Genomic DNA, 24,959 nt, shown 5'->3' on the forward strand with positions numbered 1-24,959 from the left:
CTACAATCATAGGTAACCTCTACATTTGACAAAAAGAAATAAGTAGCATTTTGTTGTACTGGGCATTGGTGTTCTGTGTCTCGCATGGAGCGATATTCCTCTTTGGCCAGTAATTTAAGGAGTCTTTCTCTGTCTCTTGTTTTCACAAACATGCTAGGATAAGCCACGTCAGCAGGCTGGCAGTAGCACTCCAGATGGTCCATTGATCTCTTGCATGGAGAAGATTCAGAGGACGTTAAGTGGTAAAGAGCTGTCAGATAACTCAAAGTGTAGTTTTTAATATTCTATGTGAACTACCCATCCTTCTCTGTTGGTGATGTTCTGCACAAAGGGGTCAAATGTACAAACACAGAGGTGGATATGACACAAGAGTCTTCTGACTCATCTTTGGCCTAAGCCTTCAGGCTATAGCTATGCTCAAAGTCTGAGAATAAGCTCTACCCAGCACAGCACTTGTTAATCATAGGGTAATAGTTGTCATTAATAACAAAAAGTCCTGCAAGAGATACTATTTTCTCATTATGTAAATCATACCCTTTAAAGCTGGATAATACTAGTTCTATTTCTTGATCATTGCAGCCTGATTAAATAACATTTCTGTTTTTTGCAGCTAAATCTTTGTTTTCTGTGATGAACAGATTGGAATCTTTATCCAAACAAAAAGGGTAAGTTTGTTTATGAATAAATGCAAATGAGCAAGCATGGCCCCAAGTCCAGTGAGGAATACCATCTGGATGGCTTGTCAACGGTATTTGGTTTTAGCTCGGTTCTAATGGAGTGTTTCACTTGGAACGGGCATAACTGCCTATTTTTATTAGCCCTTTGTGGAGGAGGTTGTTGGGTGAAGAGAGGGCGTGAGTGCCTAGGTCCCAAAGCTACAGACTGAGGAAAAGAGTTTTCAGCAAACCAACGTGATAATGCAAAGAGCAGAGCACAAATATATTGCCTGGTTGGATAGTTTTCAGAAGCTGAGCCAAGGAAGAGTTATTTTTGAAACATCCCTGGCGTCTCTTCCCATGACCAAGTAAACTATGCTCATTTTCCTTTCTTTGTGTGACAGAATTTTTAGACATACAAGCCTTTTTTTCTCTTTCCCCTCTCCTCAGACTTAATGCTCACGTTAGCCCCAGTGGGACTGCCTGCTACATAACATCGACCATGTTTTATATAGAAATTCAGCTGGAGAAGGATGGAAAGGTCGTAGATGTAAAGTTGGCTCACCTTGGAGAAGCTCCTGTGGTAAAGTTAATTTTCTTTGTCTCTCGCCTCCCTGTAGTCTCCCACCTGGCCTCCAGGTGCCATGTCAGAAAGTCTTTGGCTTCCTTTTGGACTTACCACACCTGCCAACCTGTGCATGACACTAGCTACCTCTTTAGGCATCTGAATCTCTCACCTAAAGTTACAACTATTAAGTTACAGATATTAAGTACTGTAGCACTAAATATTAAGGTAAAACCCAGCTGACATGCCCACCTTCCAAGAATTTTGTAGTACCCTGCTTAAATATTTGTATTCTTATACTTTGATGTTATCAATATACAGTAAATAACAGGGTCTTAAAAAAAAATCTCCTACTGAGGTGTAGTGCAATATATATTCCCAATGGACGTCTTGGAGCTACTACCAGAGATTCTGTTGTTCCTTCTACCTTCTTTAGGAGTATGCGCATTCCTACAATAAGGATGTTTTTCTTGTAAAATTTCTCATTAAAATATTGGCAAAATATCACTCTGCAGTTCACATACCGTGTTCTGCAGTTGTTCTGTGTTACAGACAATCCTTCAGATCAAAGGTATAACAAGGTGTTGCGGGGGGGGGGGGGGGGGGGCAAGGAGCATAAACTCTGATTTTTATCAGTAAGTATCCAAATCGTTACATTAACTTGGAGTTAATTTAGTCCCTTTTCTTCACTTGCAGTCAGCCCATAAATTTAAAGTTGTTCTGTTTAACCAGCACAGGGCTGTTGATCAGTGAGTGCTGGACAGTATTATTAGGATGGAAATGCATATCCAGAGAATTTTATCATAGTAACTGCCAATAAAAAAAAACAACCAAAAACTGGCAAAGATGCTTTTTTTTTTTTTCTGGAAAGAATTTATCAACAAACTATTTCTGTTAATTTTATCCTCTTCCACAGAGCCTTTGTTCTTCTAATTATTATATTAATATTATGTTTTAACTATTGTAATGTTAGTCTAGTTTTTGTTGGTTGGTTTGGTTTTTTTAAGCTAACCATTCAGCTAATTAAAAATAATGGGGAACAATCTTATCGTTACCAATGAAATGCTTTTAGGAGATTTTTTGCAAAGGATGGTAAGAAACATGAAACTCCTCTCTCTTATTCCTGTAGGTTTGTGAGGACTTGGTGCAGCATCTAAGGTAAAGAATCATGTGCAGAGTCTCTTGTTGAATGGAAAGGAATTCCTGAGTCTTGTGTTTCTCTGAATGTTGTGAAGAAGTCAAGGCTAGAATAGTTTCAGTGCAAGAACTGAAGAAAAAAAAAAAGAAAAAAGCAAGAATCAGGAAACAATAATATTAATCCAGAAAAATAACAGAAGAACTGACACCTTTTTTGATTTTATGTGGAAGTTAGTTCCATTGCTCCATATAAAATATGTTATATTTATTACCACATTTTGTTTCTGTCTGAATAGTTGCTGTTCCAGGCCACCACCTTAAAAGTCCATTTAGAAGTTCTCCAGCCAATATGATCAGGGGTCTAGGTTTTACTAACTATGAGTATATTAAGAAATTGGATTTCTTATTTAAATACCTTGGCAGAACAGTTGAAAGGGAAGGTAAAGAGAGAAAGAATAATCATCGACCTTGCACACTTCATCTCTCTTCTATGTGGATCTGTAATGCACCATCAGTTTTTCCTGCCCTCTCTTTCCTCTGAAATGAAGTTATATTAGCTTTATGGGTGTAAACAGCTATGTCTTAAAGCTTTAACTTGCATTTTCCTAGGTTTTTGACTCACAGTGATGTTAACTGCCAGGAGTTTGGCTCTGAGCGATGGCATATAGTTACCATTGGCACTATGGGTACTACTTGTCTACCTTCCTGGTTTTGTTAGGATTTTGCATGAAGTACAAGTATCCTTGTACTTGCAAGTATCCTTGTACATGCAATCCCTCCTACACCTCTTGGTGTAGTATTTTATTTGGTCGTAAGGCAGTTTGTTACATGTGTAATGTTTCCTGTGAGTCTCAAAGTAACTATAAAATCACGATGAACCAGCCAGCTAATGCATAGGCTGGTGCTGTGTCTGTGCCTGTACCTGTGTCTGTGTCTGTGTCTGTGTCTGTGCCTGCTTCCCTCCCTTTTCCCTGCTTCCCCACTAGTCCAGTTGGAAAGAGGCATGGAAGAGCTGAGCAACTTGTTTAGGTTTCTGTTTGGAAAGGATTTGTCCCAATGTGAAAGTCCAGGCAGGCTTATTTGTTCTCTCTGCTGATCCACATTGCAGCCACATCTGCATGGAAAGGGAAGGTATGTCTTCTTGAGTACAGCGCTCTGACTGCAGCAACTAGAGAGTTTAGTAAGGCTTGCAAAATCCACTTAAAATCCACTTAAGCAAGTATATAAATACCCAGTGGGTTAGTTCAAGCAGAGCTCCAGGCTATCACAGCTAGCCAGAATCTACAGGAATTCTGGATTTTGACTAATCATCTGAACCATTCCTTCACAAACTTGTGCAAGCCACTTGTTCCCCGTGTTTTTTGTTGGGTTTTTTTTTTTTTTTTTTTTTTGTAATTTATTGATGTATCTATCAATTGTATATAAGATATCTCTCTCTCTTTCCCTCACAGGGTGCTGTGAAGTGCCATATTAATACAATCCTTGGTATTTTGATGAAAAGAACAATGTACAAGTGCATTGAATTAGGGAAGTGTTACTACATGACTAGCTTTATTGGAACATCAGGAAAAATGCTTTGTAGCTGATGAGCTGTCAAATTTGTGTATCATGCACATCTATTGCTTTCAGTAGTGCATATTTAACCAGTGTCAGCTATAATAACATTGCTTTTTGCAGCACAGCCAAGGATTCACATTTCCTGTTATCTTCTAAGAATACTTAAAAGCAATACTGCTACTTGCCAGATCTGATAAGGAGGGCGGGGGGGGGGGCTATGTCACTCTGAAATGTGCTTTTTCTAGCAAATTAGATATAAAAGTCTTAATATCCATCTCATTTAGTTGTGTGATAGCTATTGTTTCTTTTTGGTAGGATGAAGAACTATGATGCCTTTGGAAAGATTCTAGAAGACCTGTCAAGTCTGTATCAAATTCCAGGAAACAGGTTGCAACTAGTTTTTACTTGAAAAACTCTTAAAATCTATAGCCTAGCTTTTGTTTACTTACAAAAATAATAATTTGTCTTTTCTCTCTCTCAGCGAAATGAAAGCTAAGGGATACCTTGCTTTGCAGGCCCTTGAAAAAGATCTTTATTCAATGTATCTTCTAGACAGGTAACTTGAAGTCTACCTGTTTCTCTCCTTCCCTCCATTCCCACCCCTTCATTTCACTAAAAAAACAAGTTAACTGATCTAATTATAGAGCAGGATGTGGAAGGCTAATGAGTTTTCTCCCACTGGAAAGCTTGAAGCCTTTCTGCAGTTTGTCAACCCCAGGCACACCAAACAAGATGATCTGCTGAACTCCTGAGCTCCTAAGAGACTTGCTGGGAAACTGGTTGGTTGCAGAGCTTGGGTGTGTGCGCATGTGAGCACCCACTAGGAGCAAACAGTGCATCTGAAAGTCAGCAGTCATGTTTAGATTTCCCTGTGACAGAAGTAAAAGATACCTTTTGGGGTCCTGCTGTTTGGCTATCTCATTTTGTGCTCAGGTTTTAGATCAGGAGTAGTGGATGCTAGCTTTCCTCTTTGCCTTCCCTTTCTCACTTCTTTCAAAAGGTAGGATTACAGATAGATGGGGAACAGATTTTCCTAAGCCCTCTGGTAATTGTACAAAGATTTTCATTCTTTTCAGAAAACCAGAATTGAGAACAGTGCTTTCCTTCTGGATTTTTGAAGCATCTTTTCTGACACTTTGCCTATTAAATACTCTCAGCAAGCATGGCCTTCTGTAACTTGAAACACACTCTTGGCTTACTTTTGTACAGTGTTCTCTTATGAAGCATACCACTCCATGAACAAATATACTATATCCTTGCTGATCCCTGATATCTCAGTAAATATTATTTATGAGTTAAATAGATTATTCATCTCATCTATGATATAAGTTAACGTACTGCAGAGTTTTAATACACAGCTATTTAATTGTATGGCTGTGTGTATTCAGCTGTACAACCACATTTGAGGTTAGAGATTGGTTCTGTTAGAGTCAGTTTATCCAGGTAATTTCCTCACGCTTTGCTCAACCTGCCACTCCTGCTACTTTTGAGCCCCTTCATTTCTGGTAAATAGCACATCAAATTGCAACAGGAAACAGCTGAGATACAGGGTTGGAACTGGAAGCCCAAGTCCTAGGAGTAATGCATAAGTGGAATGGTGGTGTTTTGGAAGCTGTCATAACAAATAGAGACACAATCTACTTTCAAGAAAGCATTGTCTCCCTTTGATTAAGGGTACAAATTATCCTTTACATTAGCCTAGCTACCACTGTAACTCAGGAAACACTAATCAAGATTTGTTTTGAACTAGAACACAGGATGTAAACAGAGTTACTGAAGTACTTCATGGAAAAGTAGGACACCTGGTGCCAAGAACTGGAGGTGATGGTTGTTTTGGGTTTTTTTTCCCTTTCTTCATGGATTGAAAGAATTGTAATAAAAAACCCTACTGAGTTGATCTTTGTTTATAGTAAAGATCCTCTATTATAAATAAAATATGATGTAAGGACTTACTGTGTCTGTATTCTCAGTATACAGACAGACAGGAGAAAATACAAAGAGGCCAGGTGGTTTATCAGCTACTGCAACATTGACTTTGCAGCAGGCTAAAAGCAAAGCCAGCAATATTCTGAGGTTACGTGGGAAACCACAGTTTGGGAGTCACCGTGAAATGACAGCAGTAGTAGCTGAGATAATACTCATGTTGCCTAAAAGGCAATTACAGTCACTTGATAAGTTTTTTGGCTCATCTACACTGTCAGAAGTGAGCTTTAACCATTAATGTGTTATAATTCATAAAAGTATTTCTAATACGTGCTACCGCTATCCCGTTGCACAGCTTGATGTGAGTGTCCCATATGCAAGTATTACAACTTTCCCTTCTATTTCAGACTAGTCACTGAAAGCTAGCAGTTCAGCTAGCATTTTTAAGGCTGAGCAACAGGTTATTGTGCAAGAGAGAGAAAATCTAATATTTTCAAAGATGTCTGATGACTTTATACACTGACGGTTTAGCTGTTAAATGCCGACTAAGAAAATGCTGCAATTTGAACATACTGTAATTAGAGATGGCCTCTTATGAGGAATCCCCTTCTGCCTATCTACACTGCTCTTGTGTCTTCCCCCTTTGTGTCAAGATGCCTAACCTATCTCCTCTTTTGACATATGTGGTAACCTTTTTTTCTTTTCCTCAGGAACTCCTATGACCATTGAATTTTACATTTCTCCCTATCAAGTTTTGGAAGCAGAACTAAATCCTGGTAAAACTAGAAAAGCAGAAATAACTAATGTGATAACTTTTTGGCACTACCTGTTTCATTAAGCAAAGTTCATTAATGAAACTCAGAAATAAGGTTTAAAATTCTAGTTCAGCAGAATGATTTCTGTGATGCTCTTTAGCACAATTATAATGTACATCAGGAAACTACTTTCCAATTTCTTGGTTGTCGACCCAAATTGAAGTGAGAGTGACATCAAACAAAATAACTGCCTAGCCAGCATGAAAATGACTGGTGGTTGCTCTGTTTCACAGCACGTCCCAAAAGCAGCTACTGCTGCTATCACCATTGGGCAACTTTGGCGTTTTGAGCATGGTTTGTGCAGGCTTCTCCTTGCTGCCCAAGCCATTGTGGCTGCCAGTTGGACCTGACCTTTAAAAGACCTTACCATTGCGTGTTTTGTATGCATAAGAGTCATCTACACTGACACGAGGAAAATAATGCAGTTCTCTTTCTCCCTCAGGTTCCCAGGTATGTGGAACAAAAACAGTTGTGACTATTGAAGGCACAGATATGTTCCACAAACTTCCTTTTTCTCCACTGCTTGTAGATTCTGAAGCTGGAGAAGGCGGGTGAGACTCTGGACACTTCTCAATACAGAAATGGATTTGCAAGTCATCAGCACTAACCTCAGCATAACTTACATTTAGCCTCTGCTAAAACAGGAAGCTTTGTTATTGATGGTATTATGCGCTGTTACCTGTGGCTTTGACGGTTTTCCCAAAGGGACTTTAAAGTTATTGTGTTCATATTTAACTGTGTCAATTGCATTGAACTATGGATTTATTCATATATTTGAAGCCAGAAGGAGCCACTGGAATAGTATTACTTAACTTCCTAGTATTCAACAAGCAACTTCTGCATAGTTTCAGAATAAATAAAGAATATATTGAGGGATATTACACCTTAACTATACAAAAGTTTGTCATCCCACCATGGATACTCAGACCTCATCTCTACTTCAGGGCTAGGCTTGAGGGAAAGTCTGAAGCCATTCTCCAAAATAAATCACTATAGAACAATTTATGGCAAACATCCTTGTGCGCTGTTCCTCAGTTTCTGGTGGCTCACTTTTCCTTTCTGCCAGTCTTGACGTTAACCTTGTTTTAAAATGTTGAAGGCTGTAGTTGTGTTTACAAAGCAAAACTCTTCTCAAGACAGAAAAAGAATGGAGTAGTAAACTGCTAAGGACCTGATAGTGGCCTTGCACTAAGAGTCCTTGTTATGTCAATTTCTGTAATGAGCTTTCATATTTTTTTTTTCTTCTTCTTTTCCCAGCAACCTTGTTTTTTTGCCACTGACTGATGAACTCAGCATGGAATTGCCAGCTTTTTTTGTGTTGAAGTTTCACCAGCCTATTCCTATGTCGTCATCCAGTATTGATCAGATACAGAGTCTCACAGGCATGTTATAATTGTTTTAAAGACTAAGTACTTCTGTGACTATGCATTGCTTATTTGCTTATTTCCCTGTGTTAAAGTTGTAAGAGGAAAAACTGGTTTCTGGGGCAGGTGGTGTTCTGTTCAATCAGCCCAAGTGCAACATTTTAGCAACCAGTGCAAAACACAAAAGTTCTAAGAAAGATATGACAATTACAGGCAAAGCTGTTAAACACTACCTCAAATTGCTATTAGCAAAAAAGGGAGTAAGAAAGATTAATGTTTTTGTCTTTTCAAAACATTGGTTTTGTTTCTAATATTAGCTTTCATTCACAGTCATAATCTAAATGCTAATAAAAAAATCACCTGGTTTCAGGAATTCAGATTACTGGCTTGAAACTAGCTCCTCTATATGAGCTGATTGTTCAGTCAACCCTTCAAGAAAAATGCAGTGAAGGCTTGTCTACACATAAATCCTGTTTCTTTGTGGTGAGTATAGTGTGCATTTGACACACACTCTGCCCTTGTGCAAGGTACATACTGAATTCTATTTCCCCATAAGCAAGCAATGCAGACTTCCCAGAATCCCAACAGTATTTAAATGCTCTTTAGGAAATAGTTCAAGTTATTTAGGAAACAATATTAGACTCTTTCAAGTAAGTGAGCTTCTCATCCTCATTAATGAAACACTCTGTGCGAGGCTGCTGAAGTCATACTGATTTGTCTGTGTGTAACCCAAATATTTACTCTTCTAAAAATTGCTCAGAACTTTATTATTAATGCCTTAAAAAGAAGAAAGCTTATTGGTTGGTGCAAGGAGCAAGTCCCAAGATGGTACTTACCTAGATTTTTTAAGGTCTTTATCATGCTGCATGTCACGCTGCATATCACGCTGTTTTAACAAAAAAGATTTCTTGATTAGATTAATACTGAGAACACTGATTCCTTTTAAAGGAACTAGCAGGAAGAAAAGCGTTAACGACTTACAACAGTGATATCAGTTACTATCTAGGGCCATGGTTGTTTAACTGTAGATGGCTTAACTTTTAATAACTCTTTTATTTAAAAAATATTTAATTTAGGCTGTATTAGAGGTAAAGTTTTAAAATAGGAAATGGTGGCTAAGATGCTTTCTGCCAGACTTATGTACAGGCACCTACAAGACAAGCTTCAAAGATTTACTTTTTTGCTAGGAAACATTAATTTTGCAATTCATGGCACCAAAAGAAGGCGGCACTTCTTTCTTTTCTACTAGCAGTGTTAGTATTGCCTATATAGTTCTTGGACTTTGAGGCAGTGGTACAGAAGGTAGTAGTAAGTTTACACCATACTAAAATAAGGTTTAACAAAGCTCTCGACTATAAAAACTGTAAGATGGGATGAATTTTTCATTTCCTTTAGGTACACATGAAAGGCCCTGTAACTCTTCAGCAATTCCCTAAAATATTAGTACTTGCTGGGAAGATTGTTTTGCTTCTGAGTTTAAAGATTTTATTTCTAAATTGAAGTTCTAACCTTGAAAGGAACATAGGGAAAATTCTTTTGCACAAGGGAAAGCTCTTTTATTCTGCTCTTCAGCTTTTGTTAATGTCGACCCTACTAATTAACTGCCATGCCCTGTTCTTAAAGTGGCAGTTCCCATTTGGCATCCTGAAGTAGATAACACAATATCACACTTCTAATTTTGTCACAGAATCACTGTCAACATGGACAGGTGGCAAATTTTTCTTACTATCTCCTCTTCTCCAACTGAATCATCAGGAGATATTCTAGCCAAACATGCTTCTCCAAAGCAAGTAGCAGTGATGGAGGGAGGAACAATATATGATGCCCCAAAGAGATTTCAGACAAAACTGCTATCCTATTTGTGCAACTGTCAAGCAGCACTACTATAATATTCTTCTGAGAGAAGATACTGTTTGTTAACATTTCTACAGTAGCTGGAAGAATTCGTGGCACTTGAACTCCTGATCACTTGGCTCTGGGTATATTCACCTAATTTGGATGCATTTGGGAGAGAGAGCGGATCTCATTTAGTTTCCTCCAAGGATTACATTTCTACTGAATTGCAGAGACATGATAGACATGCTAGAATTGTCTTCCAAAATTCTTTTTGCTGAGAGATTGTGCAGTTGCCTGATAACATCAAGCTTCTTTCTTGTTTTCAGTGCTTGAAATATTGCCATATTTGTTGTTCAGTCTCTTCCAGATTGCCCAAAGCACTGTTACTTCATAAACAAGGGCTCAGAAAAGTCAGATTTAGCAGGAGCCTTGGTCAGTAAAATCCCATTTAGCCATCCGAAGTGTGTGCCTGGCGTAATAGAGATTCTTCGACATCAAGTGGCATATAACGGTCTTATTAGCAGCTGTGTCTCTGAGAAGCATATAAATGAAGGTAAATTGTGTGGTTGGAAGTAATGGTGGAGTATTTGAGAGAAACTAGCTTCTAAGCTGGGTGTTAACAGATCTACTGCTCCCTTGCCAAAGCTGTCATTACTTGTAGAATATTTTAAATGATAAAAAATCCTTAATTCTGGTATTACACTCTGTTGAATAGGGTTTTTTTTTTTTAAAAAAAAACAACTCCTAGGCTTGACACTTCTATAAGCAAAAACTAAGTTGCCAAAGTGATGAATAATTAGATTCTACTCTATCAGCATTTTTTTAAATTCTGGCATGTGATTCAACCAAAAAGAGTCCAGGTTCAATGTGTCGATATCACTAAATAGTAATTTTATTTCTAGATGATTCAGAACTGCTTTACTTTGAAGTGTTACCACACAAGAACACCAGCTTTTCTGTCTTTTTCCTTCATCCTGTGGAAGAGAATTTAGCCTGTGGTATGTGTGGAATAATTGATACTGTCCTCTTTATTGGGCTGACAAGGGACCTGGATCTATCTAGGCTCTTGCACTACACTTCTTGGTTACAAACACATTCTAACGGCTACTCTCAATGGTGCGCAATAAATGAAAAACACAAAATAGCACTTGTGTATAAATTGCTTACTACAAAGTGTTCTGTATGCAGCATAAACCAGAAAGTAAATGCAAATATTCAAGTCCTATTCTGTCTTGGCCTGCAGTTAATTAATAAATTGCAACTTCTACTATTTCCGATTTAAGTATATTAGGAAAAAGCAAACCTTATGCAACAGCATTGCTGCAAGCCCTTTCCCCTTGACTTCAGTTTTACCTCTCGATGCATCAGAATGAAAGGACGGTTTTCAATGTTTATAAAAATGTTTATTTTTTAATACTTATATTCTGTTCTTTCTTAGTGATAATTGATGTTATAACGTCCAGAGAAGTCCAATGTCGCCTTCATTTAAATCCTCGAGATGCAACTCTAAATTCTAGTGATGACTTTATAACGAGAGCTGTGAAGCGGTAAGTAGTTTTATTTTGTTTCATAACAATTGGAATGAACCTCAGATGTCCATTTAATGGAAATATCATGTGCTTTCACAATGTCCCAGAACTCAGCAACCAGAAAACTTCACTCTAGTAAAAAGTTATAATAGTAAGAATAAGTTACTTTAGTGTCTTAAGTATCTCTTTCAAAAATTTTAATTAATAGTGACGGAAAGCGTTGCTTTCTAGTAGAAAGCATGTGAGGCAGGGAAACACTTTTGTATGAAGAGTTTTACCTTCTATAAAGATGCTTTTTTTCTTTTGTAAAGAAGTCTTTTCTGAAGACTGTAGCTGATGACAGTCTCATGACTGCTATAACTTATGCATGGAAAGCATTTTTTCCACATCTACCTAATACCAATCAGTGCTTCTTTTTAGAAAGCGAGGTGTATGTGGCATGTCTACAATCCTGTTTCTGGCTTGTTTTCTGAAAAAAATTCCGAGAGGCAAGTTGCTGCGATACATGAACATATGCTAGAGAAAGGACTGAGAGTACAAATTAATTTGGCATAAGCTAGTATACAACTACTATCAATTTGATGACAGCAAGATCAATGCAGGCTGGATTTTGAACCTGTTTTAATTAGCCTGCCCTAAGTGACAGGATACTAGACACTATCCCTGGAACAAGGTAAGTCTGTTGCAGAATGGAAGAAAAACCCCTCTAGTGTAGATAGTGCTTTAGAGAAGATATGGTCTGTACCTGTCTTACACAAAACATGAAAGTTGCAATTACAAAACTCAGCAAGAATGAATATATTTCAGTATTATTAGTTTAGTTTTTCATTAAAAGCACCTTTATGATTTTTTTTTTTTACCAAACCCTCCCACTTTTTCTATCAAAGCTTCTTTGCAGCACTGAGCCCAAAGATCCAGCACTTGATTTTATTGTGTTGACATATGTTTCCAGTGTAGCACATGTAGTTACACTGCAGTTACAAGGCCAAAAGATGCAAGGAGGTAGTGCTGGTTTGTATTATTCAGATGTCAGCCACAGTTTAAAAAAACCTCAAGTTGAAGGACGGATGAAGTCTGTAGTAGTGACCAATGTTTCATTTCCTCCTTCAGTTGCATGTCAGTCCCAGTTGTCATGAGAGCTATTTTCAGGAATGCTGCCAAGCTGAAAGCCAATAGTGAAACGCAAGACACGGAAGTAGACACGAAACAAAAACCTGAACCACCACGTGAGCAAATTACGGATTCTAATAGTCTTGAAGAAAGTCTTTCTGTGGATAGTCAACAAGATTTGGTAGTGACAGATAAGCCAAGTATTACAGATAGCCCAAAAGAAAATCTCTCCACAGCCAAACTGGAAACTCTGGGTGATAACGTGGAAAAAAGTAACCCCACAGTGAGCACAGAAACTTTGTGCAGAGTGGAGGAAAGTAATTCCATAGCTAGTACAGAAGCTGTTATGACAGATAAGTAAAACACACAATCTATTGTTTGATAATCAAACAAGACAGAAATATTTCCCTGGAGTAGATTGCTTTTGCAGAAGTAGTTGGAGAGAACTTGGCAAGCTCACTGTCTACTTAGTAATTTGTGAATGGAGTTTCCTCTTTGCACGCTACTAAATACAGAGAAGTCATACTCTTGAATTTGCATTTTTAAACTTCTAAATTTGGAAAGTCTAACACTACTCTAGTAACCTTTATTTTTGTCTGCACCACATTCTACCACAGTACGGAAGAAATTTCTGTCTAACATAGGTGATACAGGCTATAACGTAACACATGCGTCTGTAGAAAAGTAATGTAGAAAAGTAATGTTTATCCATGTCAGCATTATGCTAAATAAATTAAGAAAGTTGTTTGAACAATTTTGTACATACATAATTAATGCAGACAGCCCTATTTGTCCACTATTTCAGAAACAAGTTCAAAAAGGGGAGAACAGAACTGCAATTAAGAGTCTCTTAATACAGAAGTGATACTGAATGGCTGACAATGTGTTTCTAAGAGAAGGTGAATAACCCTGGCTGCCTTGAAGAGTTTGGGAAAAACACTATGGGAATGAGAGAAAGAGAGTTCAGGCTAGAGGGGTGGCAAAATAAATACAAAAATAACACAAGGAAGTTCATTAGACTGGAAACATGTTCAGTGTGATCTAAAAGGGTAAGAGTAAAACAATGGAATTCTCAGTAATATGCATTTGAAGAGAGCAGTGTGTTTTCAGCAAAAGTGAAATAAATAGAACTGTATGAGGAGAAAAAAAGAGTTTTTAACTGTGAAAGTGCACTGCATAGTGGTTACAAAAGGTAAGAGGGAAGAATTTGACAAAAGGTGAAAAATTCCTATATTTTATATAGTGACTAGAAAGAGTCATAGCACAGTAGAAATCAGCAGCAAACCCTGTTCTATTTTGCGTAGAGTTAGCACATCAGCAGCAGCAGCTTACTGTGCAAGAAAAACTTGTCTGTAGCATTGGGCATTTGTTTTTTAGATATTAGAGGGGACCTATTTAGAGGGGCTATTTAAGGGAACTGCTCTATTTCCAAAGTGCTGCCAAAAAGAACACGAGGGTAAAATGATACCTTCTGACACAGAACAGAAACATGTTTAGGAAATCTTTGTAGAACTTCAAAAGTAATTTCTCCTTTCTATGAAAGTTACGTTTAAGGTTGAAAGCAAGGGGGCTTTGCCAGAAGCCAAAGCATGGTGAAGATTTAGAGAAATTACCTCTACTGGGAAGTATCAAAACCAGATTTTCCTAAAACAAAGTGATACCTCAGCCTGTACATGGCCCGCAAACTGAGAATCAAATCCAGTTGATATAATACCATGAGACAGAAAAACTAATGTTCCAGTTGCTGGACATGATGGAGTATATCCAGTGATAAGCCCAGTTGCTCTACTAGCCAAGTAGTCTGCTTTTTAACCCAAGCAAGGGTTGACCTTTCGGAATCTGTGCAGAGTTTTGCCTTGCTGCATTCAGACTGCAAGGAACCAACCTCACCATTATTTCTACAAATATTTTCACCAGAGCTGCCACCGTCTTCATGTTTTCCAGCTTTAACTTCATTGTACTCTGTCCCAGCTGGATCTGTGTGATTAAGGTCCATGTCCTGAACAGAATCTAAAATGTGTCCAAGATCTGGCTGTTGTTCAATAGAATTAAGATACTTAAGCACATCTTCTTCATGCTTTCCAATCACATCAAGAAGATTATTTATCTTACTTAAGGCAGAATCATGTCCATTAAGATGACACCAGGATAAGAGAGCACTGAAAAGTGAAGAACAACAAAAAAAAGTGGTTATATGTATCCACACAGCACACAGACTTCCAGTAGCTGAAGGGAGATATCAACATGACAAGGTATCTATACCATACCAATGTATGTATGTTTCATTCACATTTTCTGGGAAATTCAAGCAGTAGAACTGAATATTAAGCTTAAAAGATGTAGATTCAGATAATTTTCAAAGAGTGATTGAAAGAGGACTTTTAAGAATGATCACTCTACACCCAGGTAAGCAATTCCCTGTATTCAAGACCTGAGAATCTTCAGGTTGTTCACTTTGGACAGATTCACGATACACTTTTTTTTTTTTTTAATTAAAACAAAAAACCTGTATGTGCACTCCCTCCATACACACCCTCCACGTGCACATGACCTTAAAAGTTTGTAACTTACTTCAGGGTTCCTCTGAACTGGCCACAGGTAGCCATCAGCTCAGCACCATGTCTATAACCTTGATTGAAACCTTCCTGGAGTGCAAGTTCTTTCCCAGCCTCAATTCCATCCCTGTATCCTTCCTATAATAGAATGGTGAAACAGGTTGTTCACAATGTGAAAAATTTGACCTATGACAATTTCATAATAATGAAGCTTAAATGAGTATTCAGTCTCTTAAATTAACAGCTTCTACATTGGAACATCCCTTCCAGCTACACCCCCATTGCCAAACTAAAATATGCTTTTTTTCAGTGCATTATGACTTACTGATATGTAAGATCCAGTTCTTTCCCAAAAGGATCTCCAGCAAGGTCAGAAAATTAAATAAGTATTTTTAGAAACATCAAAAAATAAAAGCAAGCATGCTTTCCTGCAGATCTGTCTTGTGATGACCAACTCCCTTATGAAAAATTCCTTGAAGAATAACCTCATATAGTTTTCTAGACACTTAACAAATAGGCCGCACAACTTCCCCTTTAGCAGAGGTATTCTCCTATCCATAATGCATGTATCTGTTTTCACAGAACTAATTATTAAGCCTTGCTTCTCTATTTGCTGGATCTCACTCAATTCAAGAGTCACAGAGGAAAAAAAATGGTGATCGAAACACATATACACCTAACGTTGTGATTGCTTTCTGTAACAAACAGCTAAAGATACTAATGCAAATTAATTTCTTTGTATGTTGTATATGAATACGTTACATATATACACACACATTACCATATAACACAGAATAATTTTTAACTTTTTTCCACACCAAAACTGCAAGTTCTAAGAGTGAAAACTTCTATTTGCTCATGAGAAAAGAAAACTGGTGTCCTTGCTAGAGAAATAACTGGGAACAAAAATATTTATTTTGCCAACATACAGCTCTAGCCTCAATAACATTTTACGATTTTGCAGTATCTACTCATAAAATACCAGAGAGATTTGTGTAAGAACACTAAACAGCCCCTTAAGAAAACTAGTCTTTTCAAGGGACTCAGATGCAGGAAACTTCTCCTTGGAGAATAATACAACAGCTCTGTTGTAATACCCTTCCTCATCAACAGCCTACACAACAGCTTCCATTCATGTTCTTCAGCCAAATGCTGTTCACCCGTGAGCAGATGAGTCCTACTGGCCCCACTCTGAATGACAATGTATCTGTTGAAGTAACCTGGGTTTATGTACTTGTTTTGTTCCCTGCAGAATTCCATGGAGGGAAGGGCTGTGGAAATCTGCTTTCATAAAATACATTTTTCACTAGGAGAATAAATAACCTACAGAACTACCCAGACTGCAATGTTAATTGTGGTTCCACATGGAGTCATACATCTTAAATCTGATTTAAGAACTCTACTTAAAACCCCAAACATCTCATATTTATTAGCATTGTTTAGCTGTGTTGCCTTACATTTACTAGTGATATACCTACAAGTATGAAGCATACGGCTCGCATCAGAATTTAGCAGTGCCTTTTACAAAAGCACATGGTTGTAGAGAGGGAGCTAATGTCTTTTGGTAAAACAGTACCTTGCTCTGTCTACTAGGATAAAGTTTCTGTAAATCCCTGCTAAATTTTCCTGACATTCAGAAGAAACTAAACCACAATAACTTTTAAGCAGCTACTCTTATTTTTCCCTTTAAATCAACCACATGTATATCAAGGTATGTATCTGTAAATCTAACATGGTTAAAAAGACTATTAAATCACTGTTATAGAAATACCTTCAACCTTTTTTTCATGGTGCTGTTCCATTCTTTCTGTAGTAGATACATCTCATCTGCATCTTCATCAAATATATCTTCATTGGATCGGCTGACTGCAACTTGTACCCAGGACATAACAGCAGTGATGACTATGACCACAGTTTATGTGTTAAAAAAAAATACTAGGAAACTCTCAAAAGTTGCTCTGGCTAACTGCCAGATTAGAAGTACAGGCAAAAAATGTGAGTTCTGAAGAGAAGTCATATACAGAGCTGATTATTCAACCTGTGCATTTGTTTCCACATGGAAAACGGATGCTGTTTACCATCAGGGTGCATCTGTCAAGAGAGGACAGTGAGATCATCACTGGTAAGCCAGCTTCTGTAATTTATGAGGACAACTTAAGATAGGAGTTTCTTCCCTTCTTATGGCAGTGACATGCATATGTGCATCAAAAGAGCATTTCTAGATGTTACTAGTACAGGAGCGGCAGGCAGAAGCAACTATATGACTTGACTCAGATAGCAGCTCACAAACAGCCCCATACAGCTTCCATGCAGTGCATTAAGTTATCCACATAGGCAACTGTCTGCAGAGTTAATAACTGGCAAGGATTTTTATCTTTGATTTTCAGTTTCCTGGTTACGCCAAACACTTAACCATCTTATAAACGCTAAATAGAAACACTCCTTTATATTTTGAATAAAGAATTAGCTAGTTCTACCGCAAAAGGAAGAGAACATAATTGGATTATTTCATCTCTCCCACTAAAGAAAGCCCTAAGAGGCCACTCAACAACTAATTCACTGTATCGGTAGAAATTCTTACAACCCAGAAATGCTGTTTCTCGCAGAGGCACCGGCGGCTCTCGGGAACCGAGGGCCACAGGAGCCACCCCGCGCTCGGCCACGCTGCTTTTCCTGGGACACAACGGCCAGAGCCTCGCAGACTCCCTCCCTGCGGCGGCCCAGAGGTGCACCCCTCCGTCCCCACACCCTTCCAGCCAGCAAATCGCAAAATCGTGTCTCAACACTCAGCGCCGCTCTGCTCAAACCTCAGCCGAGCCCACAGCCCCCCCCGCCGCGGCACCGGCAGCACGGGCTAGGCCGCGACCCGCCATTTCACGGCCGCCAGCTGAGCCCAGCAGGTACCCAGCTCCCCACAAAACCCTTCCTTCTCCCCTACCTGGCGGCAGGTGCAGCCTCGCCTCGGCTCACCTCTCCCGACTGCTCGCTTAGCCTCTCACTCCGTCCCCTCACCACAGCCGCGGCGCCACAGCACTCCACCGCTTTCTGGGCGCCGCCATCATGACTGAGGGCAAACTGGCTTCACTGCCGTCGGAAGCAATAGGGGAGCAGTAGCCATGTTGGCCAAGGGCAAGCTGCACGGAGGCAACAGGTAAACAGCCGCCATCTTAACCAGCAGCCCCGTGGCTTCAAAGCCCGTCTGAGACACTACAGGCGGCCGCCATCTTGAGTGCGGGCGCAGCCTCGCATCCTCCTCAAGGAGGCGGGACGGGGTGGTGGGGTTGCTGGGCCCTTCTGCTCGCCGAAGGGTGTGAGTCGGTGGAGGAGGCCGGGCGCTGGCGGAGGTGAAAGCAGTTGCTGTGAACTCCTCTCCCGGCTATCCTGAGCGAGGGGTGTGTGGCTGCTCCAGGCCTTCCACAGTGCCCACAGGCCAGCTCTGGGGGGACTGCGTTCCTCGGGGCATGGAGCTTTCGTCCTCTTTTCAGTCATAAATTGTGCAATTTAAAAAAAAAAAAAAATCTGTCTTGTTGGCTTCTGAGTCCTCAAGGTCCTTATGTGTCAAGTGTGCCCTTAAGCTGTCCTCTACAAGATTTAAGCATCACAATAATAAATCCTTTATAATATGAAGGGTGCCAGCAGGAGTCAAGTGTTTTATTGTTTGTTTCTATTATAGAAAACAGTAACATCCTTTTGACATAAATACAAGAGGATAATGTGTTTTTCTTGGTACATGCTGCATTTAGCATATAAGTGTAAATTAAAGTTGGTTGATCTTCATAAAGCTAACATACATCAACCTTGAATTCAAGTTGTACGTTTCTCCAAATTGCCAACTCCTGTTACAGCAAATGCCCTTGTGTACTGGGTGCCTCCATGGGTTTCCTCCTCATCTGGAGAAGCTGGTTCCCTCTTCGCCAGGCCAGCCATGGTGCCACGCTCACCCCCAGTGACTGCCTGCTGTCCTGCCTCCTGTCCCAGGGATGGCTGGTGAGACCCATTACAGCAGGGCTAGGGACGCTGCTGCAGATGACAGCAGAGCCTGTCCTCACACTGCAGTTACTGAGATGAATGATTGTTGTGACTCACACAGCCACAACACATTCCTCTTTTCCCTTTTGTTTTGCAGAGACAGCCTGTCCTCGTGCTTGTGGCCCTTCTCAGATGCTCACTGCTAGTTGCACACTGAGGTATGAGTGGCCAAGTAAGCCAAATCTGTCTAGAAACTCGTGTGTCTGGATGAAATGACAGTGGTGCCTCTGGATGGTCAGAACTGTGCATATCTGTTCCTCAGCAGTTACTATACATCTCCATGACTGCTGATGTCCTAGCTCAGTTCTATCACTTCTACCTCCTGTCTGGTAGAAGCTTATTTAGCTAGGTCTGCCATTTTTTTAAACAGGCAACCATGCTGAATACAGCTTGCATGCACAAGTGCACAGTCACGGAAAAGCCTTCTAGCAAAAGAAACTCCTGACACCCTCATGACCGGTCATAATGGAACTACTAAACTTGGGTTAACCCATTGCTTATCATCTTTCACTCTGTCCCCTCAGCCTCTTGCTCTTCTGGAAAAAATACTCAGGGTCACTGTGAGTTTCCCAAATTCATACTGTCTCTGTTTAAATGTCTTACATTTACCAAAGTTGATCATTCCGCACAGATGTCTGTGTAAGATAAATCCTTACAACTATGAGAAACAAAGAAAGCTCATATTCACACCCCTTTCGCTTAGTAGTTGTGGGTGGATAATTTGGTGAATCATATTGTATACGTAGAGCAGCATTGTTGGGTTACGATGTGCAGTTGCAGCTTGAAGACAAGTTGATTGTATGCTGATGGCCTTGACAGGGCTGCTGGCAAGGCTTGAGGGTGAGGTGTAGTGCCTCGGGGCATGGACGTTTTCCACACCTATGCGTTTTCTAAATAAAGCAGTGTCTGCATATTATGGTGACACGTTATAATAACACATGCCAAAGAATCAAAACATGAGAACAGTATTTCACAGGCTACGAAAGAGTTTTGGCATTTTTGCAAAATTAAGAAAAGTTACATGAAAATGTGAAAAACAAAGTGGTTGATTTATGACCCATTGTAAAATTTGTCACTGCCATATCTGAGACTAAAAACTGGATGATTTTAGGTTTATGGTATCTATTTTGCCAAGGTACCTCTGAGCCATGAACATGTTTGGCTCAGCAGTTACTCCCTGTATACCTGGAGTACTGGGGAGAGGTTCCAGAGGGGCCGGTATATAGTCACGCAGAGCTTAGGACAACCAAGGGCTTGTGAGAGATTATTACAAAGGATTTGTGTCAGCTTCATCTTAGCGGTAAGGTTTGCCATTAAGCAATCAGCCACGAGTGATCGCCAAAAGTAAAATATATGAACATAGTGGCATGGGCTGCTCATTTACACCTTTATTACTGTACATAATGCTTCAGATAAAGCCTTGCTCCCATTCAGATCATTATTACACACTCTTGTCTTTCAGTCATCGGTGCCTCAAACCCACACTGACAGGAGCAGCCAATGAATTTCATCATAATGCACAAAGACCCCTCAAGATTTCAAGCTTTTTTGAAGGGCGGTTGATTACCATAGTCAGGACTTGTGCTGCATTCTCACTAGGGCAGTTTCTATTGCTCTGTATTGATGTCTCTGGCAGAGTTGAGCCAAGGCCCAGAGTAGAGGACTATTTCCACCATAAGTTATTCTCCAATCATACAATGCCTGTTGTCATGGACCGACAAAACCATGTTTCATTGGCTCTAATTTTGGGAATAATATAATCTTTTTAAGAAATCACAGCTCTTACATGGTATTTGGATGAATTTTGAGAACACTTAAATCACTGTTCACTTGTTCTCTGTAGTAAGCAAGACTAAAACATAATGTGAAGGAGTAAGCTTTTGAAATGTGAGGAGAATGAAAACCATCAATATTTAATAAAGATGGTATATGCATTGTCACCAAACACTGAACAAAGTTTCTGAAGAGCCTTAAACCATAAGTCTCTCCCAAACCACGTATTCTGCCTACAGTCAGGTCTGTAGTCTTTTCCAGGTATCTGGCTCTACGGACTGGTCTACTGCTGGGGTTGTGTACTGCTGGGTCTCTGTTGCAATAATAATACAGTGACCTCCAGTGCTTAAATCTGCTTCCAGACCTACTGCAGGGAAGGAAACAGTGAGCTAATGGGTTAACTGCAAGGTCATAGGCTTAATGAGGTTTTAAATATTGCAGATCACAGCACAGGAGACTGTAATGACCCTAAATTAAACAAGAGGGTTAAAATAAACCTCTAGGATCAATGATTATTACCAAGGCACAGTAATAAACACACATTTCTGTGTTTTTCTATAACATCTCTTATTCAGGATATTAAGGCAATTTGATGGTAAAGTCCTATCACCTTCTTGTGATGAAGGTAAATAATACATATGTATCACCTCCCTGTTTTTGTGAAATCATTTCTCTCTTCTTTGATAACATATGATAATATTACACAACACTTTGGGTCAAAATGTCTCATTTAATGTCAGAAGAAAATGGAATAATACGGAAAAGAGCTAGAAATTTATGAATATATCATGGGTAAATGTCTAATAATCACTTCAAAGCACCACAGGAATCTTAATAACCATTTTGCTGTTACATCTCACACAAATATTTTCAAGTAAGAGGATAGTTTTCTGCTTCTTCCTTCTCCTGTATTACCAAAGCACAGAACTTTGATAGTTAAATGTTACAACAGGGCAGTTTTCCTACTTGCAGAATAATTACCATTTCAGCTCCTGGTAAAAAAAGAAACCTTTCCTGAATATTCCATGGACTGCCAGCAGTTTGGCTTGTGCTAAATTATAAGTGGAAGTGGTTAAGCAAAGGAATCATTTTTTCTCTACCCTACTTTCCCCAGGCTTGCTTTCCACGTCCCCAGGGAAGCCAGGCTTGCAGTTTGAAAAACTGTACTTTGAACTGTTGTGTACTAAACAGAGCAGCAGGTACAGTTTATTAACACCAAGGCAATTCCCCTCTGTCTGTCATTTTCCCTGGTTTGCTCAAATGGGTGAAATATGTTGTCCCCAGATCTAGTCCATATTTTCATTCTAGAACTTCAATAACAACTCTAACTTTGCAAAAAAGATGGTATGGCTGAGATCAAAACGAGCTATATACACATTCCAGCTCAAGATAAATGCCGACAGAACGGAGTGTAATATGGGACTACACTATCCTTTTTAGAATATACAACAGAGAAGCAAGGAAGGATTATTCCTAATTGTCTTCAGTCTGTTCACAGTGAGGTTTTTACAGCATGAAATTCCACATGAACAGAAAAAGTTTATGTCAATAAGGACAAGAAAATATAATAAATTCTACATCTTAGTTGTGTAGCTGAATCATGTGTCTACTGAAATTGTAATATCAGTGATGAGTCTGGTTTTCTATCATCAATAATCAGGACCCTGTAGCTCTGTGACTCAGATATCCTTCAATAAGATTTTTCTACCTTATTGGTTACATTTTTTTGAAGCAGAACTGCCTTTTTTGTTTCTATACTAATTGATCATAATATGCCAATAATTACTGCAAATGTAATTGATCCAAGGAAAATGCTGTATTCTACTTACGAATTTCCCCAGTGAATTGCATCTCTAGTCCAATCACACAGAGTTTTTGTCACACTTGTGTTGCTTCCACAAGAGAGAAATGCCAGCTCTTTTCCTTTGGCTAAGAGACGAATTGCCCTCTCTGTTTTATCCCTTGTATAAACTCAGGCAAATGATGAAAAACTGCAGGAATAGCAGCTGTACAATGCTGATCCAATTGTCTGAAGTGAATAGAACTGCTAGAAGGCATAAAACTTGTGGAGTGCACTGATTTCTTTGGCACCTGAAACCATGAGAAAACAATTGTTTCAGTGACAATGCACAGTTTCTGAAAGGTTGAGGTTATGACAAGGGTGGTTAAATGGTGGCTTTTGAATTGCATGTGGATTGTGAACAATTCCAGTACAGCATGTATGCCATATCTGCAGCATATAATTGGTTGTTTGGCTGTGCTAGCACAAAGGCTGCTGGGCAATTCATATCCGCAGCTGTGGAAGAAAGTGAGCTGGCATCGCTGGGCCTCTCGGGACCCAGCTATACACTGGGGCTGGCTCCCTCCCACAGGGAGCTGCAGCCCCCTGCAGAGCCGGTGTCACCTGTAAACTGCTACCAGAGCAATCTGAGGGGGGGCCCTGCTAGGTGAGACAAAGCAATTGCCAGGACAGTATATTGCTGGGCACGACAAAATGTTTACGCCCCTTTTGTCCATTTTTACCTTATGACTACTGCAGCAGCCAGGCGGAACGTTAAATGTTACTGCACCACCCCTGGCAGGGCACTTGGGCAGTGACTTTCTCTTCTCCTAAGTCCCCTCTTTCTCCCATTCGTAGTCCTATCCTCTTAACCAACACTGGAAGAGCAAGTACCACTTTGTGTACGGCTCTGATTCTGAGTTATGCTCAGCCACCTGGAGGTGATGGCATGTGGCTAAATGCTCAGGAATTTATTCTCCTGCCTTCCCTTGAATGTGATCTTACCACTTTCCTGGGTTATTTTCTCAGACCTGCAAGTACAGATATGCTCATCTTTCACAATTATCATTGGTGTCAGTGGAAGGTGCTATCTTCAATAGCAACTGCAGGTGCCATGCAGCTAACAGAACAGGGAATTTGACCTTTAAACTAGACAAACTATTGCACGTGGCATGTCTTGAATATTATTCACTAGTCTGGAAAAGACTTGAGCATGGTTACTCATAGTTACTCCAGATTTATTTCACAGGACTTAACCATATACATTTACATGCAGTTACCTGCCATTACTTTGCCATTGTATTTTGCTCAGGAATAAACAAATGCAGTACATCTGACCCAACAATAAACTACCCTCTAAACAAGTAGCATTAGGTACTTTTTTTCATTGAATTATTGTGGTCAGTATCTCTCACCCTGGCTTACGCTGAGAAGCACATTGCTATTCAGGTAGTTACTGGTTTCTCTGGGTTTGCACTCAGGGTAATGCAGTTCTCAGCATGCAGGATCACAGGGAAGGTGAACTTTCTCATAAAATTTTCAGCAGCAGAAGACTTGCTAGCTCTTTAAGAAAACTGAAACAGCAGTGGTCACGTTACAAGCTCAGGTCCTGACTTCAGAGTAATCATATGATACATTCAAAGTCCGAAGCCGTCTTTTTTGCTCATCCAAAAGCTGCAATGAGTAGAGTAGCTCAGTGGGATACATCAGACAGGCTTGGCTCATATTTTAAATAGCAATAAAGAGCTTCAAAGTTATTCAAAGAACTAGAAAAGAAGAGCTACGAACTATCCTTTTTTGTGAAATAAATGAGGTCACACCTAGCAAAACTATATGTGGTATTTTGCCAATGATTCAAACTATCAGCTGACTAATTGTGACTAAACAAATTTACAAGTCATGCAGCAATTACATAGCAAAATCAGAATGAATTCAGCACCACCTGAAGGCTGGGAATCAAATTCCATGGCAACGTGACAGGCACTCTAATTTACAGGAAATGAAGTGCAAGGGAAGTTGATTTGAGGCAATATGTGCACAGAGACAGTAAAAAGCGCTCTGTAGAAATGGGCTACTTCCTTTTATTTCTTCCTAAACCCAGATTCCAGTTGTTTCTCTTTCTAACTTCCATACAGACATCAATTCCTCTGAGAAACCTATCTCACAGCAATAGCTTTGTTTGGATAGTTCAACTGAGGTGAAAAATACATCTCAATGGGAACTGTGTTATAATTTTAATTATGTAGCAATTGCAAACTGATCACAGGGTATATTGTAAGGTTTTAGAGTATCACCTGTCTGTGGAATATTAGTATCAGAGTCTTTTCCTG

The 24,959-nt window shown here is 39.5% G+C and overlaps 2 protein-coding genes and 1 long non-coding RNA gene across 7 annotated transcripts in view; 2 read left to right on the forward strand and 1 right to left on the reverse strand.

The window, feature by feature from the left end:
- The first annotated feature begins 917 nt into the window (after positions 1-917).
- LOC142600672 (mediator of RNA polymerase II transcription subunit 1-like) lies at positions 918-11,267 on the forward strand. The gene is made up of 12 exons (XM_075747038.1): positions 918-1,024; positions 1,107-1,239; positions 2,351-2,379; positions 4,231-4,302; positions 4,397-4,471; positions 5,666-5,736; positions 6,549-6,614; positions 7,096-7,204; positions 7,911-8,035; positions 8,388-8,500; positions 10,211-10,406; positions 10,756-11,267. Exons 1-12 carry the CDS (start codon positions 918-920, stop codon positions 11,133-11,135), a joined length of 1,476 nt encoding a protein of 491 aa, XP_075603153.1. The 3' UTR covers positions 11,136-11,267.
- On the reverse strand, positions 11,235-18,169 carry YAE1 (YAE1 maturation factor of ABCE1). Of its 5 annotated transcripts, XM_075745353.1 has the most exons (5): positions 18,018-18,169; positions 16,819-17,138; positions 15,064-15,185; positions 14,383-14,651; positions 11,235-11,514 (listed from the first exon to the last, which is right to left on the reverse strand). In XM_075745353.1, exons 2-5 carry the CDS (start codon positions 16,933-16,935, stop codon positions 11,510-11,512), a joined length of 513 nt encoding a protein of 170 aa, XP_075601468.1. In that variant the 5' UTR covers positions 16,936-17,138; positions 18,018-18,169; the 3' UTR covers positions 11,235-11,509. The 5 variants fall into 5 exon arrangements, with proteins under 5 accessions (XP_075601468.1, XP_075601464.1, XP_075601465.1 ...); XM_075745349.1 differs by having other exon boundaries at positions 11,235-14,651; positions 18,018-18,168; XM_075745350.1 differs by having other exon boundaries at positions 11,235-14,651; positions 17,986-18,133.
- Positions 18,170-18,259: 90 nt separating this feature from the next.
- LOC142600502 (uncharacterized) overlaps positions 18,260-24,959 on the forward strand; it is a 96,085-nt gene continuing 89,385 nt past the window's right edge. Inside the window, exons 1-2 of the long non-coding RNA XR_012834024.1 lie at positions 18,260-18,391; positions 19,174-19,234. This is a non-coding gene — a long non-coding RNA (uncharacterized LOC142600502). The remainder of the gene's footprint in view (positions 18,392-19,173; positions 19,235-24,959) is intronic.

Source organism: Balearica regulorum, chromosome 2 (genome assembly GCF_011004875.1).
Source record: "Balearica regulorum gibbericeps isolate bBalReg1 chromosome 2, bBalReg1.pri, whole genome shotgun sequence".
NCBI classification, from domain to species: Eukaryota; Metazoa; Chordata; class Aves; order Gruiformes; family Gruidae; genus Balearica; species Balearica regulorum.

What these genes read in the sequence shown, in the direction of transcription:
- LOC142600672 (XM_075747038.1), top strand. Translation starts at nt 918, where the DNA reads ATGCAAAGAGCAGAGCACAAATATATTGCCTGGTTGGATAGTTTTCAG. An exon ending in GACTTGGTGCAGCATCTAAG is followed by an intron (nt 2,380 to 4,230) that starts GTAAAGAATCAT and finishes TCTTTTTGGTAG; the next exon opens with GATGAAGAACTATGATGCCT. An exon ending in TGAGAAGCATATAAATGAAG is followed by an intron (nt 10,407 to 10,755) that starts GTAAATTGTGTG and finishes TTTTATTTCTAG; the next exon opens with ATGATTCAGAACTGCTTTAC.
- YAE1 (XM_075745349.1), bottom strand. Translation starts at nt 16,935, where the DNA reads ATGTCCTGGGTACAAGTTGCAGTCAGCCGATCCAATGAAGATATATTT. An exon ending in CCATGAAAAAAAGGTTGAAG is followed by an intron (nt 15,186 to 16,818) that starts GTATTTCTATAA and finishes ATTCTATTATAG; the next exon opens with GAAGGATACAGGGATGGAAT. An exon ending in CAGTTCAGAGGAACCCTGAA is followed by an intron (nt 14,652 to 15,063) that starts GTAAGTTACAAA and finishes TTCACTTTTCAG; the next exon opens with TGCTCTCTTATCCTGGTGTC.